This window comes from Scomber scombrus, chromosome 5 (assembly GCF_963691925.1).
Source record: "Scomber scombrus chromosome 5, fScoSco1.1, whole genome shotgun sequence".
NCBI classification, from domain to species: Eukaryota; Metazoa; Chordata; class Actinopteri; order Scombriformes; family Scombridae; genus Scomber; species Scomber scombrus.
In genome coordinates, this window is record NC_084974.1 from 17,249,458 (window position 1) to 17,269,606 (window position 20,149).

General features: G+C 38.7%; 1 protein-coding gene across 3 annotated transcripts in view; it reads right to left on the reverse strand.

The window, feature by feature from the left end:
• Nucleotides 1–2,506: 2,506 nt before the first annotated feature.
• Nucleotides 2,507–20,149, reverse strand: part of cadm1b (cell adhesion molecule 1b) — a 144,423-nt gene continuing 126,780 nt past the window's right edge. For all 3 annotated transcript variants that reach the window (XM_062418713.1, XM_062418714.1, XM_062418712.1), the window contains exons 9-11: nucleotides 16,707–16,757; nucleotides 7,201–7,329; nucleotides 2,507–7,039 (exon numbers count right to left, since the gene is read on the reverse strand). In XM_062418713.1, the coding sequence (XP_062274697.1) occupies nucleotides 6,921–7,039; nucleotides 7,201–7,329; nucleotides 16,707–16,757 (299 nt within the window). In that variant the 3' untranslated portion in view covers nucleotides 2,507–6,920. The remainder of the gene's footprint in view (nucleotides 7,040–7,200; nucleotides 7,330–16,706; nucleotides 16,758–20,149) is intronic.

Below are 20,149 nucleotides of genomic sequence, written 5' to 3' on the forward strand. Positions count from 1 at the left end.
ATGCTTAACGTGAATAGACTTGTTTATCAGGTTATTGAATTTCTCCCCCTTCTTTCTGATGCCATTAATCATCTTTGACCCCCACCCCCAAGATTTCTCTTGTGACCCAGTAGATCACTAGGTCTTGAACCACTGAACTTTATATGTGAAGTAGTTAAAACTATAGCTCCGCATTGACCAACCACAACAAGAAATCCTACTTATGCATAGATGCATTAGTGTTAACAATCCATCAATTTAATATAGGCTATAACAATACACCATTCACAGCTAGCAGTTTTCTTGAATGCATTTTGCTGTTAAGGGTTTTGAATGCAGGACCCTTACTTGTAATGAGGTATTTTTACATGGTTGCACTGGTACTTAAAATAAAAGATCTCCCAGTGTCTTCTGCCATTGTACACAGATCACTGAATCAATGCAACATGTGAGTGCAAATCATTTTAAATGATCTGAACAATAGTGCCAAGGTGAGCAGTACCGTAACTTCATTTGTGATTACCCCACAACCACCGCCATAAGTGTCTGATGTAGAGCAGTGGTGGACAGAAAAAAGGAGAAACACAATGCAAGAAAAGAAATGCAATTGATTTTCTTTTGATTATGGTCAAAAGGTTGCAGTGTGCTGACATGGGTTTATTGTAATGGTATGGGCTTTTCAGAGTTACAGTATAGGTATGATGCACTCAATTTTAGATGAATACAGTACATTTACAAGTAATTTACTGTAAATATCCAGTGTTTGGTGCCTTGAATAAAACAGTTGTGGTTGACAAGAAAAGTAAACTGGGTGATTGGGTGCAATCACAATCATTTTAATTCTTATGAATAGGATTTACAGCATTGTAAACATAGACTGCAGCCTACATTATCTATATTTATAGAATTTAGCTTATTTATAATGTAAACAAAACAAAAAGCCTGCTTTAAATAATTTGAAATTCTGACTTCTTGTATAATCTTAGTAATGTACTGTATGTAATGCACTGAAATATAAAAATGCAGCCATTATTTAAAATAATTGATAAACATTTAAAATGTCTTGATGCTCTGACAAACTTACTGCATGATGTAAAATGTAATTTGACAGAGATGTTTTCACAGCTTTACAGAGTTTGGCGAATTGAAACAGTGGAAATTGATTCAAAGTGAATGTCAATCCCTAAAAAAAACGTTCCTCTGTCAGCTGTCATCACACCTTTTCAGTTTCAGGTAGATGTTTTTTTTTATCTCCAATAGAAAAAGTCTTTAAGAAAAAAATCGATGTGAAAAAAATCCCTTGAGCTTTTCATTCTCCTTGAGGAATAAAAATGTAGTTTGAAAAGCAGCACAATGGAAGAATTTGTCGTCTTGTTAAACAAGCATTATGTAAGTCCTTGAATATTTGTGCTAGACAGGAGCTATAGAGGGAGATAAGTGTGGCAGAGTCTGTTGCGTTCGCCTTTGTTCACCCACTATTTATTCCCACATCATTTAATTATACCTCAGCCAAGCCAAGTGCTACATGCTATCAATCTCAATCAATCAATTAACCAACTAAACAAGCCATGCTCAGACATTCGTTCACTCTCAATTTCCCCATTGTGCTAATTACACTTAAACATGTCATTCCAAATTAAAATTGAACATTTAAATGGAATTAGCAGCATCTAACTGAAACATCACCCCTCAACATTCATGCATTCATAATGCAATGACAGCTGATCCAGCTCAACAGCAAATCCTCGTACCTGCCTCTGATTGTAATGGTTTAATTTAAAGGGTTTAACCTCTTGATTCGGTGGAGGAAATATTAATAAATATAGAGGAAATCCTGTAATCTGTCATGTTTCCAAAAAATAAAATATAAAAAATCAATAGGCACCTATTTAATCTTCCTTGAGGGAAGCATTATATTGCAATGATTGTATGAGTAAGGGAGAAAAGTGGCTGGATTCTAAGGTTAAACTATTCCCATTAAAGTTTGAATAATGTTGTTGACCTTTACTTGGCATGGATCACTTAAAGTAATGTGGAAATTGTGTCACTGACAGAATTATGATGACAGAATAGCTTATGGTTATGAATTAGGTCTTGTTCCTCGAAATGCCTATCAATTTGTCAAATCGCTAACATCTACGTGTTCAGCCCGAAAAACCTTAACAGGGGCCCCTGAGCCTGTCAGTGTCAGTCTTGGCGTTATTTAAAACGTTTCTCGCCTCTATCTGTACCACAGTGTATGTGTCAGTCACTGATGGGAGCTCAGATTGCTGCTGCTGCTTCTCCCCCACACACTGAATCCACTTCGGTACAGTACTTTTGCCTCGACTCTTTCTTCTCTGGGAGTTTGACAAGTATCAGCAGCTCAGGATGAAGTGAACATTTTCAAATCCAGCTAATGTATTCAGTGCGTTAGACAGACGTTGACAACACAGACAAGTTAATAAATTCTGCAGTCTGCGAGCAGGACAGGACGACAAAGTGAAACCACATTTTTGATCAAGTCACAACAACACAGCGCTTTAAACATTGATATCTTTTTATTAAGACAAGTACTCTTCTGATTTTTTTTTCCTTTTGTAAAAATGTTGGTGAACCAATACAAAATATGCATGGTCGTATGAGAAACATCTTCTTCACTACACAAAAGAAAAAAATGTCGCCTGGGTACAGAGAGAAATTTAAGATTCAACAACAAAACAAAACAAAACTAGAAAAACAACAACAACAATTTTGGGGTAATAAAACAACCAAACCCCCTCCATCCCTCTCATCCTCTCTCCCTTCCCAGGCGTTAAACATGAGTTTCATCCAAATATCCAAGACATGTTACAGGTCATTCATAAAACTTCATGTCACAGTAAATACACCATCTTTTCATCTATGAAAATGTATGCATGAATTGATTGAATGCAAACAGATGCTTGATTGACTGTCTGTGGTCACATCCTATAATTACTAAATAACTGATACTCTATGAGCAAAGTGGTACAGTGGAAGAAGAAGAAGAAGAAGTTTTATGAACATTGTTGTGATTTTGTTGACACTGACTGTACATAATTTTCGTCTGCTTAACAAATCTAGTTTTCTTTATTTGTGAACTAGGTCTATGCAAAATTATATTTAACGTTTACTGTAACAGTGCACCATATTAAGAACACATAAACATGTACAACTGAGAAAAAACATGTACATCTTGTGGTTTCTTCACTTTTTGAATAGCTGTGGTACTACAGTATATACTGGGGCCTTAAATTTGCATTCTACCTGAGATGCAAAAACACAACTATTAACACTCATGAACCTGAGAGAGTGAAAACAAACATACTAAAAAAAACGAAAAATTGGATTAGAATGATGCTTTTCACGATCTTTAATGTTTCTCGATTAAAAGCAGCACTCACTTTTAAATCATTTAAGATAAATATCAAATCCCAAAATAAAATGTGTCATGCAGATAACTGTTTCCATGACACTGACACTCCTGAAAGTACTGTATTTCTCTCTGATATTTACTTATGAGCCTTGTCCTTGAATATATCCAAATAAATAATAAAGTGAAGTGAAGCAGAGAAAAATAATTATGACCAAATTGAGATTCTTTTGTAAAACGTGATCACGAATTAAGACAATAAATACTACATCCTGGCACATGACATTCTAGTCAGTGGAAGCTGCCACACCACCCTGATAAACAAAGAAATACTTTTTTTTTCCTTTTTTCTTTTCTTCTTTTTTTTTTTTTTTGCAACATCAAACTCATTCAGCTTTTTAGGCTCCAGGTTGTAATGTGAGTCTATGATGCGTGAATACAGACAACGTGGATGAGTATTGGCCCTGTAAGTTAGAAAGGACAAGAACTATACAAGAGATACTGTAGAGTGTACATGAGGATACTGTACGATACTAACCATATGCCTCAAAATCAAAGAAGGCACTAAATTAAGTCCTTCAGTCTTTTCCTTTATAATGATAAGTATCAAGAGGTGGGTTTAAGGCAGTGGTTATCCTTTTTCATAATACATTTACTGTTTTTTTTTTCTTATTCAGGCAATACAATGAAATCACTCACTAATTACCAAACAGGTTTTATTCTTCTAGCTGTGACTGAGTCAGAAGCATGAAGCATGCACGGTGCGCACACTGCGTCTCTGTCTTCTAATGTAGGATCTTCTGATTTGTGTTGGTGAGAAAAGGACATTTGTAACAGTAAACGGCTCCCCTGTGAAGGTTTGAGGCTGCAGGATGACAGTAAGAAAATTATCTTTCCCAAACCAAGTCTAAAGCTCCACACAAATCTTTGATAACTTGTTAGGCCAAGAGCCTTTACAAGTTATCAAAGAGCACCCAAAGGTAACATTTCTTTACAGAGAGCAAGGAATTTTAACTAATTAATGTTTGCAATGACTGAATGTCTTTTTACTCTTGTATGGGCAAGGGCAAACAAGTCATAGAGTGTAGCAAGGAGCCAGGAAATAAAAAATAAAAAAACTTTTTTTTTTCACTTTCTATGAGTATTGACACGGACCTACTCTGATACCTTATACATCACTGAAAGGAAACCGTGCCATTGAAAGTGTAACATTCTTCCCTTGAACACGGCTCAATCAATTCAAAAGATAAAACCTTGGAAAATACCAAAGTCCTTGTAAGATTTCCAGTTGAGGGAAGAATGAGTAGGATTTTCACAAAAAAATACATTGTACAGACTTGTACAAAATAATCCCTCTCAATCATCACTTATGACCTTCTAGAAGTGTGTGGCGGTGTCTCTGCAGAGACTCTGCCCTCTGCCTGTATTCTATTGTTTTGCAGTGTTCAGGACATTTCAGGGCGTCAACCTTTGGGCAGTGGGTGTGTAGCCCCCAACCAATAACAGAGCATAGGGAGTGATGATGGGGCTTTTTAAACAGTCAATATCCTGTATTATCAGATAAAAAATCAATTAGATCAATAGAGAGGAGCAGTCTGTAAAGTGGACTTTTGCTGTCAGCCTTTACTTTATACAAATAATATGCACTGTATGTACGCACATGCATAATTACCATATTTGGTCCAGGGTTAACTATGTAGCTAGTATGAAAATGTGAAGATTTATGTTTAAACCAAAAGTGGACACAGCAGGCCATATCAATATCTAACAAATAATACATTTTAAAAAGATTTTATGATCAATGCAGCAGGACCAGTCACTCTTTTAGGTACTAGATTGTGTTCTCAGAGTAAATCTGACCCTTAAACCAACAGTGCTGCCCACAGACAAGATGTCTTTTGGCTCCGTAATTAATAGAGCAAACTTTTCTGCCATGTTTTTGGTCCTTCCATGCCATGCCATGGATGAAAAAGAGTGACAAAAATAATGATTAAGTAATTCTAGATAAAGGCAATGCTTTTAAAATAGTTTGACATTTTGGGAAATGAGCTTAGGCTATATGTGAGAGTTAGATGAAAAGTTTACAATTCCATATTTGTAATGTAAATATGAAGTTACTGCCAGCAGCCAGTTAGCTTAGCTTAGCACAAAGATTTGAAATGGGATGAAAACTGTTAGCAACAAAACCTGCCAGCTGCAACCTCTAAACCTCAGTGATTAACACTTTATATCTTGTTTATTTAGTCCTTACAAAAACAGTAGTGTATGAGCACTAACTAACTGGACTAACCTTTTTTTCTTCGCCAGGAAATAGTCCAGTAAACCTGGTATGTTGCATTTCCCACCTTTGGACCGAGCCAAGCCAACTGTTTCTCCCTGTTTCCAGTCTTAATGCTTAGCTAAGCTAACCATCTCCTGTCTGTAGCTTCATATTTAACGGACAAATATAAAAGTGTATTTCACAAAAGGCTGAGGATTTCTTTTAATAGTCTCATGAGCAGATGTTTGGTTAATGACAACATAAAAAGCAGATGACAAGAGACGTTATCTGCCATTGTTTATTTAGTGTTGTTCTCCCAATGGGCAGAAAAACATGATTCAGAGCTTTAAGAAAAGAATGAACAGTTCTGATTTTTTTCAGTAGAAATGTTATCGCTATATCACAGCACATTACAGCTGTCATGGTGTCTTAGACTGCACTCCACAAATCCTACACAAATACTAAACTGACCTTACATCTACTACTTGTCAGATGTCTTCTTGAAACCAATGCAGGACCAGATGTACTTTGCAGTTTGGTGTGAAATTATACTTAACCACACTCCTACTGTACTTGACTTTCAGAGACAAATACATTCTATGACGAGCATGATCACTCACAATCGTTACATTATTAATCAACACAGTGAACCTGACCCTGGGTTTGAGTGAAATCTGTGCTGAAACACATTGAAACCAATCAGACCTGCATGTATGGGAGAGGCAATGTGATGAATTTGCAGGGACGGTTGGACTTTGACCCAGCAGGGAGAAATGTGTTGACACTGTGTTCCAGTCACTGAACTCTGGAGATTACTCAAAAAAAAAAAAAAAAAAAAGTGTGGATGAGCTGGCTCCTAGTGCACAGCTACTCTCGAGCTAAAAGCTAGCTGCAGCACACATAGACAAACACCAGGCCCATTTAATCTCCTCCGAAAGCCAAATGCAACAAAGGATCAGGTGGAGTACATGGAGAAAAATAAAATCCAATCCAACAAGCATGTGAAGGGGGGAAACAACAAAATAAACAAAAGAAATAGAACAAGGCACAAAATTGTCTGTAAAATAATTGAACTGTACAGAATAGGCCCCGGCAGTCCAGGAAGGGTCGGATAGGAGACTCAGCAACGCCTATTCTTACCACTTGGCCATGCCAGTCCTACTTACCACTTTCTCTTTCTTCTCTTCCTCTTTAAATCTTGCCCTCCCTGCCCCCAAGCCTTCTCGTAACCCATGAGTTACACATAATGCTCCAACACCACCACCACAACCAGCAGCATCCCCACCCGTCTCTCCTGGCCTGTCCTGTTTAGATATAGTACTCCTTCTTCTCGTCTGTATTGTTGTGTCCTCCCTCCGCGTTGATGATGGCCGTGTCTGCATCAGCTGCGTCGTCTGCCCCTTTGGCTTCATGTGTGAAGTAAGTGCCTGTGCAGGAGTACAGACAAATTAGCCACACACACTCCTGCTCCTCCTCTTCCTCCTCCTCTTGTGCACTTCAAGCCTATTACACTCCACTTGCAACAAAAAAACACTTGAACTCTGAGTTGTGTTCATGATCAAGTATGATTGCATTGCCGGTGTTTTACCTTTGTGTCTGGCAAAGTATCGACCAAGCACAATGAGTGCACAGAGGATGGCAAACATCACCACGGCAACCACTCCTCCAATGACAGCATGGTCAATTTTCTGTGGTGCCCCCTCGCCGGCTCTGGAGTCTGAAAACAGGACAATAACCGTAAATAATTTCATGATCAGTAAACCCTCTCAGCCAGTCTCAAAGCTAATACCCTCACACAGACACGGACCACACTGGAAGCTGTGGTCCGACCATTACTTCATTAGACTGCCAAATAAATGAAATCAGTTTGTTTTCTTTCAGAGCATTTTTGCATGACCTAAGACAGAGATGAAAAACTTGAATAGGTGGCTGAGAGAAATGCCACCTTATGTTGTTTCCCAATAGAAACTAGATAATACAATGGCATAAGTTGGTCCATGGAGGCTGAAAAATGGTTTACAATTGGTAACCAAGGAGCCCAAAAATAGGCTATTAAAACATTTTGTTGTTACTTACAGACAAATGCTGCAAAAACCCGCCAATAATTAGGATTGGTAATACCCAGAATGAGGATTTTCCCTAATAACAAGAATTTTTAATCTGTCTGATTTTTTCTTCACTATTTTCCTTCCTTTTTGTGGAGTCACATTGTCCACAAAACCATTCAAATTCAAATCCATTCACATACATTACAGGAATAGTTCATCATTTTGGGAGAGTTAGTTGACTTAGCTTAGCATAAAGACTGTATTCATAAAATATACAAAAAACTATCTATTACTTGAACATGTATGTCTGTCTAAATTATTAACCATACACACCGTTGAACCCGGCTCGTCACATGAATGCTTTCAGTGCCATATAGGCCAAATAGCTGCCTGAGCCTCTTGAGTGAGTGATGTTGAGAAATGTTTTAAGACAGTTATTACACCATGAAACAGTAGACACCGTCTGCAATTTCAGAGAGAGTTCACACACTGTAAAATATATTGCGATTTAAGAGGCGATTTCTGGAAGTTATAGGGTTCAATCATCAGAAATAGACACAAGTCTGGAGATAAATTGCCCCCAATGTCCCCATGCAGAGAAATACGTGGCTGCCTCAGGTGTCAAAGAGTATCACTGTCTAGCATTTAGCCAGATTTATCCGTGCACCACAGAAGAACAAGGCAAAATTTGAAGCCCTTAAATTTCCAGTCTCAGAATAGTTCAGAGGCATTTATCAATAGTCTATATCTGTGCACATTTGGACTGATGGAGGAGTGGCGGGTAAGGGAATGGCTGTTCTTTGCTGCATGAGAGAGCAGCTCAATTTTCCATCAATCTCACTAGTCATGCTCTGAACTTGAATGATTTTGATAAGAGACGAGCGGAGAGTGCAGAATTTCTCAACACTGTGAGGGCGTAATAGGTTGAGCTGAGGGCCTCTAAGACAAGTGACACATTCACATTCTCGTCTGAAAACAACACCTTATTCAAGTTGCATTCACTTAGCGTGAGGACAACTTGGAAGTAGAACTGCAATGAAACTAATTAATGAGAAAAGTTTTGTTTCAGTTGAACGCTCTCTTAAGATGGACTCGTCTTCACGGTGCAAGTCGTGGCTGTGCGTCGGTGTGTGTGAAGGAGGGATGTGCAAGGCGCAGTTTGTTTACTGTATCGGGGATGTCAGATAGCACAGCTCATTCCCTGAGGAGAGGGAACAGCCCATGCTCCATGCTAATGAACATACACCCACTAAATGGCCTGTGCACAGTTCTGTCTCCTCCCCTTCGATTCGCCCCCACACCTTACTGCCCTCACCTTGCTCCCTTCTGTCTAACGTTTGACACATCTGCAAGGAAACATGCAGGGTCTCTGCTGCCTCTACACACAGAGGGAGAGTGTTATTTAACAGGTAGAAAAATCCACCCGGTGTACGCACCCAGAATGTATCAAAAAATGTCAGGGAGAGACCAAAAATCTGATAACACCTACAGTATCAGCTGTTACGGTTGGTTGCATATCGGACTGCTAATATTATGTTCAGTATTGAATACTTGTTGTCTGTTTGGCAGTTCTTTATTTATTACTGGGGAATGCCACAAAAACATGATTGGCAGTACATTATGTGGAACGATTTTCAAATGGAATAGCCATGAGATATATATAACTGTAATGCTCATTTTCATTCAATCTGTGATGTTGCTGCAATACCGTGTTATAATGGAAGGAGAATATGAGACATGTTACATAACACAATACATTACAGAGGTCCCAAGTTTATTGTGTGATGATATTAAACACAAAAGTCACAAATCAACTCAGACTGTGAAAACAGTTGTATAGTATTCTTTGACTGTGGAGCAAAAATAACCCCTGATGATATCATTAATAGTTTGGACTTTGTGAAAACTAATTTTAACAGAAAGCTTTTTGGTACAGACTGGAGGTATAGTACAAAATCTGAAAGATGGAGGAATTTACCAGGCAGGGAGGGTCTCATGATATTGGTGGAAAAACATTTGTTGCATTATGGGTGCAAACGTGGGGTGCAACATTTAAGTCTTTCTAATACTAGGGACCATGTGTGTCTCAGATTCTGCTGCTATGCTTTGGGTCATTTTTAAACAGAGAATATCCTCCCAAGAAAATTAGGGGGAAAGAAATCAGGAAATGATCCAAATGAAGTACATATTTATTTCATCAAGACCATTATCATCCCCTAATTTTAACCATGGGATCATTATTGTAATGATGACGACAAAGGTCCTCTAACAATAAGGAAGCCTTCATTTTGACCCTAAACCATGATATTTTCTCATCACACCGTTTATCATATCATGTTAGTTTTTTGACAGTAATTTTAACAGCTGTGAAAGGTATTGAGATATGATGATGTTCTTCCAATTACTGCGATGATGTTAAATCATGAAAATCATGAAACATGTCTTTGTCACTCTGCATGTACAAATGACGTATTTTCTCATTTGATTTGGAGAACTTTGGAGAATGCTGAGGAAGAAACAAGTAATCAGATCTTGTAATAAGAATTTTTTGTCAAAAATTATTCTTTCGTGCATGTATATATCACTTGTATCCAATCACCCATTCACATCTACACCACTGGTTGCACACTACATTACACTGGCCTGATAACCATTGGGAGGAATTGGAGTCTTAAGTGTCTTGCTCAAAGACACTTGAAATGTGGACAGGAAATCCCTGTAATCAACAGCCAACCCTGTGATTATTGGATGATCCACTCTACCTGCTGAGCAACAACCATTCCCAAATCTACTGTCAAACCCCCAACAAAAAAGTGCAAATTCACTTCATAGGTGATGAACATGTAACTAGGGACATCTTACAATATAATGTTTCATAATATAACAACATGTCAAGTTCAGTTTTGCCAAAGAGATCTATTCACGTGTTTATTTTTCATTTGAGTCCAGGTTTGAGGGTCCAGGTTTAGTCTCAAAAAGTGATGTTTTGTATGTGACCCTGACCTCAAAGACAACAGAATTTCTTTATAAAGTGTCACATTGTCATAACTATAATTCCTCTTCCTGTGTAGATTTGTCATTTGCTGCTCTAACACCCAAGATCAAGAGTGTGATTCCCTGAGGACACCCATGTTTAATGCATTCATAAGGTGCTTAAAATAGAAAATAAATAAATAAATAAATGACAAGCAATATTATTACAGCAGCCTTTGTGGCATCACACTTAAAATAAGTAGAATTTGATGTCTGTAATGTAGATGGTGTCCATACCGCCGGCACAGCTCTGCTCATGGCTCGATCTGGGAGTGCTGACATGCCCACACCGGCGTCCTGACAGGATGTGCACAGCCGTGGGGATTTATGGGGGAATAAAGAGGATTTGCAACTGATGCCTGTGTCTGTGCGTTGGTGAAATCTGCTCCGCTGTACTGCTCCACTCCCAGTACCACATGCTTTACTGTCGCACCTTTCTGTCTCTGTACTGGAATGACTAATTGTCACTCTGGTCAGTAACAGAGCATCCTATTGGAGTATCTGTCAGTCGGGAGATCAGAGCCCCGAGCTTGTCACCAGGATGATTATATGGGACATAATTTCAGTTTTCCCATCTTTTTTTCTTTTAATAGTTTTCTGCTCAAATTACAAGGCATATCTCTCACACACACTTATGCTAACCCACACACACAAACACATTACAATTTATAGATGTAATTACATGGATATAATTGAAACAATGACTCTCCTGCATTGACAGAGCAAACCCGTCACTTGCACTGAATAGACTCCCGCACTAACCCTTTGCTGGGCAGTGGCAGGACAATGGGACATTGCTGCAGAATCAACTTAAGGACCGTCAATACCCATTCTGCAGCACCGAACTGCTAACATCCGTGTCTTTTGTATTTGTTGCAGTTCGAAAAGGAAATGAACATAATGAGATGAGCATACAATCTTCACCAAATCATTTTTCGTATTGCTGTTGTAGCAGACCATCAACAGAGCACAATATTGTCCTCAGTAGAATTCCAATGCCACTGCTCGCTTGCTAAATAGATTTCCGGAGTCCTTTGTAATACCACAAACAATGATTTGAAGATGTACAAATACAAGCTGTGACATTTAACAGAGGTGGTGAAATACAAGTGAAGGTTTGACTACAACTAATAAAATGGAAAAAATGTGACAGTGAACTTGAAGTCCTCGATGGCAGTTTATTGTATCTTTTGAGATTGGCAAAATTCTCCACACAAAAGCCCATTGCACTCATCTCCACTTCATACTTCTCCTTAAATGTGTTTTTCCCTGGCCGAGATCAAGGCAAGGAAAAGGTTGACAAACTAATAGAGATCACTGCTTTTCTTACAATAGTTTGACCGATAACGTGCCACAAAAGTACGAAGGAATAAAATTCAGACACAATGTGAATTCACTGGCACATTACAGTCACATAGCATTTGCAAAAAAACAATGTGCTAAGTAGGGCCCATAATCATTTACAACAACTCCATGAAAAAAACAACATTACTGCAGTGAAACAGGGTGGGCTGGCATTACAAACCTTTTCCCTGGAGTCCAATTAAAATGGACCCTTATAATATTTTCTTTCTTTAATAACTGTTTAAAGCAAAGATAAAAAACTGCGGGTCAGAAAAAACACAATTTCAACTGGGAATAAGAGTAAACAAATGTGAGAAAAAAAAACTAATTTGCATTTCTAAATGATTCTTTAATTTTTCCAATGAAATACTTCAAAGAGGAATGATACATGTGAGATTTAAAACAACTGTGGTAAATGTTTAATGACTAATTATGTCGAATACTAACTGCACTCATAAAAGTCTTTGTGGAAGTCAATGGTGTACAGGCAGTAAGATTTGAATACCAAGACTGAACAGCAGTGAAAACCTGCCAATATCTAACACACAGCAAACAAAACATGCATGAAAACCTGACAAAAAATGGGCTCCTACAATACCATTTGGCACTAAAACACTGGATTTATTATGTGCTTTCCAATGTGTTTGTTACAACAAAGACATGTGAATAATCCTGAAGTCATGCTCTGTATGTATTCTGTGCACCACATGTTAAAGTCCGACGGATTTACAAATCCCTGCTGGCTTAGCCAAGCAAGCAATAAAAACTACATTATTGTTTGTTGTATTATCAAGTCTAAAGGGTGCAGTATAGAGGCCAGGTGCAGGTTCATGTATCGTGTAATGTTTGCTTGCAAAGCTCTTATTGGCAGTTAATTTACAGCGTTGCAGTGTCGATAAAGCAGAGGGCTGTGTTGACCTCAGAAAATCCCCTTTTACTCATCACACCCAAAAACATTGTTAATGTTTAATTCTTGATATGACTGAGTTTTTATATTGTTCAATAATATTCAGCTGACGTCTTACTGTAGCATGCTAAACAACAGTTTACCCTGGACTGCAGATTTGCGGAGACATAGGGTCTTTTCAATCAAGTCTACAACATAATTCCTTGTTCCATGTCTTTCCTCTGGCTCCTCTCGACAAGCTGGGGGAGAGGGGGGGTTACTGGAGGCTTAGCCAGGATATAATGTCCCTGCCTTGGATCATCTCTGAGCATCTGACGAGCTGGAGCATTATCGCCACAGACTCACTTTATTCCTTCAGAGCTAGGGATTCTGGGTAAATTCCACCCTCTGCCCAAAAGAAATACAACCACTGACAAAAAACTTGTGGAGTGCAATTTTCTGTGATGTTGCAAGCATCCACTATCCATCTTGAAAGTAGTACTCTGCAAGCTTTAGTCATACTAAAATGTGTGTTTTAGCTATATTATAAGAGGCAGCTGCATACTAGTGTGTGAGATGTCTGAATCTAGTATTTGGATCAGTACCAAGCATATTTGGCAACTTTTTCTTCATGCAAGATGTCAACTTAAAGATTTTTGTTTTAGTATAAATATTCAATGAAAACATATATGAAGGCAACAGGTCTAAACACTTTCAAACACATGAAAGACTGTTCTTATAAAAGGGTGACTTATCTCTCCCAAGAGGTCTACACACACAATCTGCATCTTCTAAGACATCTAAAGACCTGACAATGTGAACTCTTCTGACACTTTCTGAACATGAAACAAGCACAGAAGACAAACAACTGTGAGATTCTGAGCTTTAACTTGGCATTTGCTCCCCCACAGTACAAAACCATATTAGGGCCTTGAACTGGTGCCTCACTTGAAAGTCTACACCATTAGGGAAATCTAGCAAGTGAATCATTGCATTTTGGGAATTAAAGCCAATATTTATACACCAATTAAGAGCCAAATAAAGAAGAGGTAGGGCATTAACATTTACCAGAAGCCCTCTTAGGTTTCCTTTTAGCAACTTGAAAGCTGAATGTATTCTTTTGTACGTCTCAGATATAGGGGGAGCTATCAAAATATGGCATAAAAAGGGTTTAAAAGTGCAATCTGGGATCTAAAGGTGGATAAATAGGGAGCACAAATTCCAAACTTTGTCTAATACACTTACTAACACTCGACAACAACTACATCTACAATGTGATATTTGATCATTCATAATTTTCTGGCTTAAATCTGTAATGTGTAAGCAAATTCCAATTATGATCAGTTGACAAACATACAAAATGTATATATTTTCCAAAAAAAAAACCTTTAATATCTATGTGACAATAACTGAAAATTATTATTAATTGCACATTTAAAACAAGGATCAAATAGAGTAGAAGCTCATTGGTTTCTGATTACAACAGAATTACAGCTGATGGTGGCGGTGACTGTGCTGTTTCCCACACTGGTTCTAATGAATGAATAAGAAATCATGCTGTATACATCCTTTTTGGTGAGTGGAAAACACTATACTGCGCTGTTATGCTGATTAAGGTAGTGCTAAAGCAATCTACCGCAAGCCAGCTTAGCATTGCCCCTGTGACAGGGTATTTAGAAGAGTAGTGAACTGCAAGAAAGCTCAATTACATCCTCCCAGCATGTACTGCATAAATCACGGTAAATCCTCTTTCAAGCCTGTCTTTTGGAAATTACTGGAATGTTACACTGGGAAAAAATGGAGACGACTGCATCAGTGTTACTCCGATGAGAAAAGTTTATGGAGAAATGCAGAGCAATGCACAGTTCTGCAACTTCCTTTTTGACTCTACCATGAGTCAGAAAAGTGAAATGACGCTGTATCCAAGCAGCATAATAATTGTCATACTGCTAAGATTTAAAGGCATACTGTGCAGGAATTTCCTTAAAAAAAATTAGATGTATAGACTCTTACTAAAAGAATCCCTCTCAATCAGCACTTATCTCATCATGACTAGTTGTCTCACAAGTGTGTGGCATTATATGTATCTACCCTGACCCTGACCCTGCCCTTTGCTTGCATTGTCTTATTTTCTTATTTGCTGTGTTGGGGACATTTCTGGCTGTCAGCCTTTAGGCAATGGGTGCGAAGCCCCTAGCCAATAAAGGCGCGCAAGGTGTAAGGTCAGGAATTGTAGTGTAGCAACCAGGTGATTTTTGTGTATTTTTATGTGCTTCAGTATTTCCCCTGCTTCTCTGTCTCTCTCCTCTATTTGCAGAGTGCTGCTCCTCTGCTGGTTGTGTCTGTTTGACCGAGGGCAGGGATAAGCTACACACACACACACACACACACACACACACACACACACACACACACACGTGCAGAGCAGAGAGGCTACAGCAGACATGATAGGCGTGCGCCTCGGCTGCATTCACACAAAATCCGGCAATGCAGCTTCTTCCCGCAGGGTTGTGCGAGGGGTGGGTGTGTTTATTTATGCTTTAGAGAATAACCGCTGTGAAACAATCAGAAAATAATGTTTTATTTATCTGATTCATGGGTTTGTTCGTGCTACTGCTGCTCGCTGCCTTTATTCACTCTCTAGCTTGCTCAACCACCACTGCTTTCTCTTTTGCGCAGCTTGCACTGGTGTCACTGAGATGGGCGAGGAGGAACCAGCTTTGAATGTTGCGTTTACAAGCAGCAATCAATAAATCCTGCATAGTATGGCTTTAAAAAGAAAAAAGCAGGTAGAAATTTCAAACAAAAGTAATGTGTGGTGAAGTGCATTCTCACTGTGAATATTAAAAAACTCTAGAGACACACAAGTAGACGGCAATCCTTTATGTGACTACTCACATTGTAATAAATGAACACATAAAAAACAAATATTATATTTAATAGCCCAAATGATTAATCAACTGAAAGAATAAATAGAAGTTGCCATAATTACAATATTGGAGCTTTTGATGCCTTCTCACATTGAATTGCAAACCTATTATTTTTATATTGACACACATCATTTTTAGGTCTGTATGAACTGACAAAAGGCCAAAATTGCTGTATCTACAAAGAAGCTACTGATAAACTGATCTATTCTTTAAGGGAAGTTTTTGTATTAAAATGTCACATTCTGGCATATCCAAATGTCAACTCCCAAGGTTGCCTCTCCATCTGTCTAGCCTTAGCGGTGCTTTTGAAATAATAGTGATTTTTTAAATGGTTTACAATAAGGTACGTTTGGAGCTAAATCAAAAGTTTAAAATTGTGTGATCAGAAGGTTGGCAAATGAACTGCCTTTTATTCATTTCATATGTCTTTGAGAAAATAGTTATTGATATTTTTGGGCTATTGCAAAGTCGAAGTGTGATTGGCATTTGTAGGGGAAATGTAAACAGCATTATAGTATGATGGATGGGCCAGTTGAGATATCGCTGTAGATGCTGATAAGATAGCAGCACAGCAAAGCAGAGTCTCTACATTTTCTTAGATCAAACATGTGACAGGAAAGGGCTATGACAGGTGTCTCTGACAACCCTGTGCTGCCTGTCCTCAATGTCACCTATCAGCAGCGCTATCTGATTAAAACTGGCCATCCACAGTTTCTCCTAGCCTTAGGTACAAGGCTCCACTCTTTCTCTCCCTGATCACCTGATCGAACGTGCATGCAAGCTCACACACACACACAGACACACACATACACACATGATTGCTGAGAGGGACAGTAGTGGGGGCATACAGTACCTTGCGTGTTGACTGGATTGGTGGTGGGTGTGGGGAGAGTAGTGGGAGCATCTAGATGAAAAGAGTAAAAAAAAATAAAGAACATGAATAAGAAATAAAGAAAGGCAAGAGTAAAGAAAGACAAAAGTCATTGAAGATGAGAAGCTATACTATAAAAATCATAACATGCACATGTTTTAGCTACTGTGGTGAGAGACTAAGAAACTGTGCCAGCAGCTCTGTGACCCTGTACTTGGGCACAGTGGTGCTTCCAGCTAAAAGCTAACATCAGCATGCTGAAAAATTCTTCATCCTCTTTTTTTGCACTTAATTTATTTTAAATTAATTTCATCTTGCTATTGTTGTCTGAGTGGAAGTGTTGTTGTTTGTTATGTTTTTATGTTCTGATGAGCTCCTAGACAGTTGAATTTCCCTTCGGGGATGAATAAAGTTCTATCTGTCTATCTATCTATCTATCTATCTATCTATCTATCTATCTATCTATCTATCTATCTATCTATCTATCTATCTATCTATCTATCTATCTATCTATCTATCTATCTATCTATCTATCTATCTATCTATCTATCTATCTATCTATCTATCTATCTATCTATCTATCTATCTATCTATCTATCTATCTATCTATCTATCTATCAATCTATCTATCTATCTATCTATATATCTATCTATCTATGAATGTCTAGACTAAATTTCATGGCAATCCATCCAAAAGTAAAGACAGTTCAATCTTAACCACAAAAAGTGACAGAACAGGGTACCACTTAAGTATTTACGATAGATTATCTGGGAAACATACATTTCTGGGGAAAGAAAGTGTGCCAATTAATTAGGTTGATACCCATACATTTGAGATAACCAAAGGTATGATGATCCATCCTCTGGGAACCACAAAAGACTGCACAAAATTTCATGACAATCCATCCAGTAGACTAATATTTGAGACATTTCACTAAAAAACTAAAATGTCAACCGCTGCATCAGGGAAACACCAAAGTATTCAGCATACATCATCTGGGAACCATGAATGTCAGTACAACATTTCATTATAATCCATCCAGTAGTTGTTGAGATATGTCAGTCAGAACAAAAATGGTTGACCGACAGACTGACAGACCATCACTGCAATCCATAGCTATGCTGCTAGTGTGGCTAAAAATCCAAGGAAAATGATGCTGATATTTCACTGTACTGCATGGACTTTTATTATATTTCATTATGGTACGCTATTGTATTTCTTTTTCATACATTTTGTAATTAACTATGAATAATAATGACTGGCAATCATGGAGAAGTATTGCAATTGCTATTTTCCAGAGAGTCTCTCAATAATTAAGTCAAACTGCAAATTAAACCACTCTGGTGGTCTCCCGCTGCAGCACAGCAGAGCCCCGAGCAGCATCCCCCGCCCCACACTGTACTGATTAGGCCTGTCACTAACCCCCAAAACAAAATAATCAGAAAGACAAAATGGAGGGCAATTCAGGTATGCAATGGTACTAAGGAGGGCTGAAAGCTTCCTCATCAGGGGAATATATGACTGGCTCTGGTGCAGGGGAAAGATAGCACGACCCCTTGCTGTGGGAGAGCCGCAGCAGGGGAAATTGGCTGGCTGTATCCATGCCTTTACTGTCTGCACTCCATCAAAAGACAGCAGTGGGGGACCACACACTCCCAAACTAATGATAAAACATCAAGGACAGAATAATGTTGCCACTGGGGATGGAGTGTATGGCGGAGGTGGTGTTGATAGTGGTAGGGGGGTATCAGGGTATCAGGAAGAGATTCTCCTCTGACAGTATTTGAAGAGGGGGGTGGGCTAGATTTCTTTCCCTGTGACCGAAGGCAGTCTGATAGCTGAAATGTAGGTGTCTGGAAGAGGGAAATTGGCCATTCAGGGAAAAGGGTCTTCACAAGGCCAGGATAGGATGTGGCACATATAATATCCAGCCGAACAAGAATTCTCCATGGGCAATTTCCAGGCTGGATGACTCTGGGCTCAGCATTATGAGGGCTGAAATATGAGTGTATTTTGGAGAGGCCATATTTTCAGGGAGCATTTGTATCGGTGAGGAATTTGATATGAGAAAATTTAACCATAAAGTGAACCAATGTAGGAGAAATTGTTTATCTATGCCTGCTTAAACCTGCTTGCCAACACAACAGCAGGGTAGACATTTAGCTTTTCGTTTGTCTATTTTCTCTTGCTTAAAAAATCCTTTACATGATGATTAATAAAGGTTTTCTTAAAACTGGCAGAAATAGTCAACAACAACAGCACAACAGCCTTTCATAATAAACAGGAAGACCTGTCTGCTCGTGTTATGTCAAAACCCTGAAAAACCTCAAATTTCCAGTAGCTTGTGAATCTTTGACTTTTTGTCCATAGAAGATTTATAGGTCAAAGAGTCAACTGCGGGCTAAACCATGGTGGTAAAGGCAGCATTGTTCTCCTGTCAACAGGCAGTATGTGTGAGTTATAGCACCAGGTCACCTCTGAGAGAGAAAGGCCTCTCTCTGACCAGCTCTCTCCCTGACCAGACACCAGCCAGGGGGCACATTTTACAGTCTGCTGCCGACACACCCTCGCGGAGAACAGCATGACAAGCCTCTTTCGACCAGCCACATACAATAAACGCAACACAATAGAACTTGATTTGACGTGGATTTACATCGGCCTCACACCTGTCCGAGCTGTCGCACAGTGAAAGGTCATTACTCTCTTTGAAATAGGAAGAGCCAGGAGGACTAGCATTGGTAGAGGGTGGCAGCAGGATGAAAGAGAATTGATGGACGATTCCGCTTGGCTTTATATCAATAATGCGTGCAAGAGAATATTATCAAGAACAAAACAACTCATTAAAATAAAGCTATTTGTTGCATGCAGTTGGTTAAATAAAAGGCGTCTTTTGACAGGTATATGATGGCTTTAAGGGAGAAAGAACTCATACATTACAAAACAAACAGTGACAAAAATGACAAATAAGAGAAGAAAGATGCTAATTTTGCAGAAAAATATGACACTTAAGTTAGTGTTTGGCAGGGGAGTGGAGGGTTGGTGGATACTACACAGAAACAGCACAAGGTTATCATGCTATGAGTAATCTATGTGCAGAAACACTAATTAAGCCACTGTAGCAAGCATGATTAGTCTGGGACAACAAACCCTCATATGGACCACAACATGATTTGGTCTGGCATTAAATCCTCCAGAAAAGAGGAGTGGGAGTCGCAGACATAATTATATGCGGTTATGAGCACATTTTACCAATCTCCTGCGTCTCATTATTATGAGCTGAAGTCATAGCACATTCAACACTCGCACACACAAGATGCAGTGTTAATGGAAATTGGCAAAATATGTGGATAGGAAGTTACTAATTGAAGATGTCATGGCCAAAGGCAACAACATTGATGACGTGGATACTGTAGGTAAAGAGAAT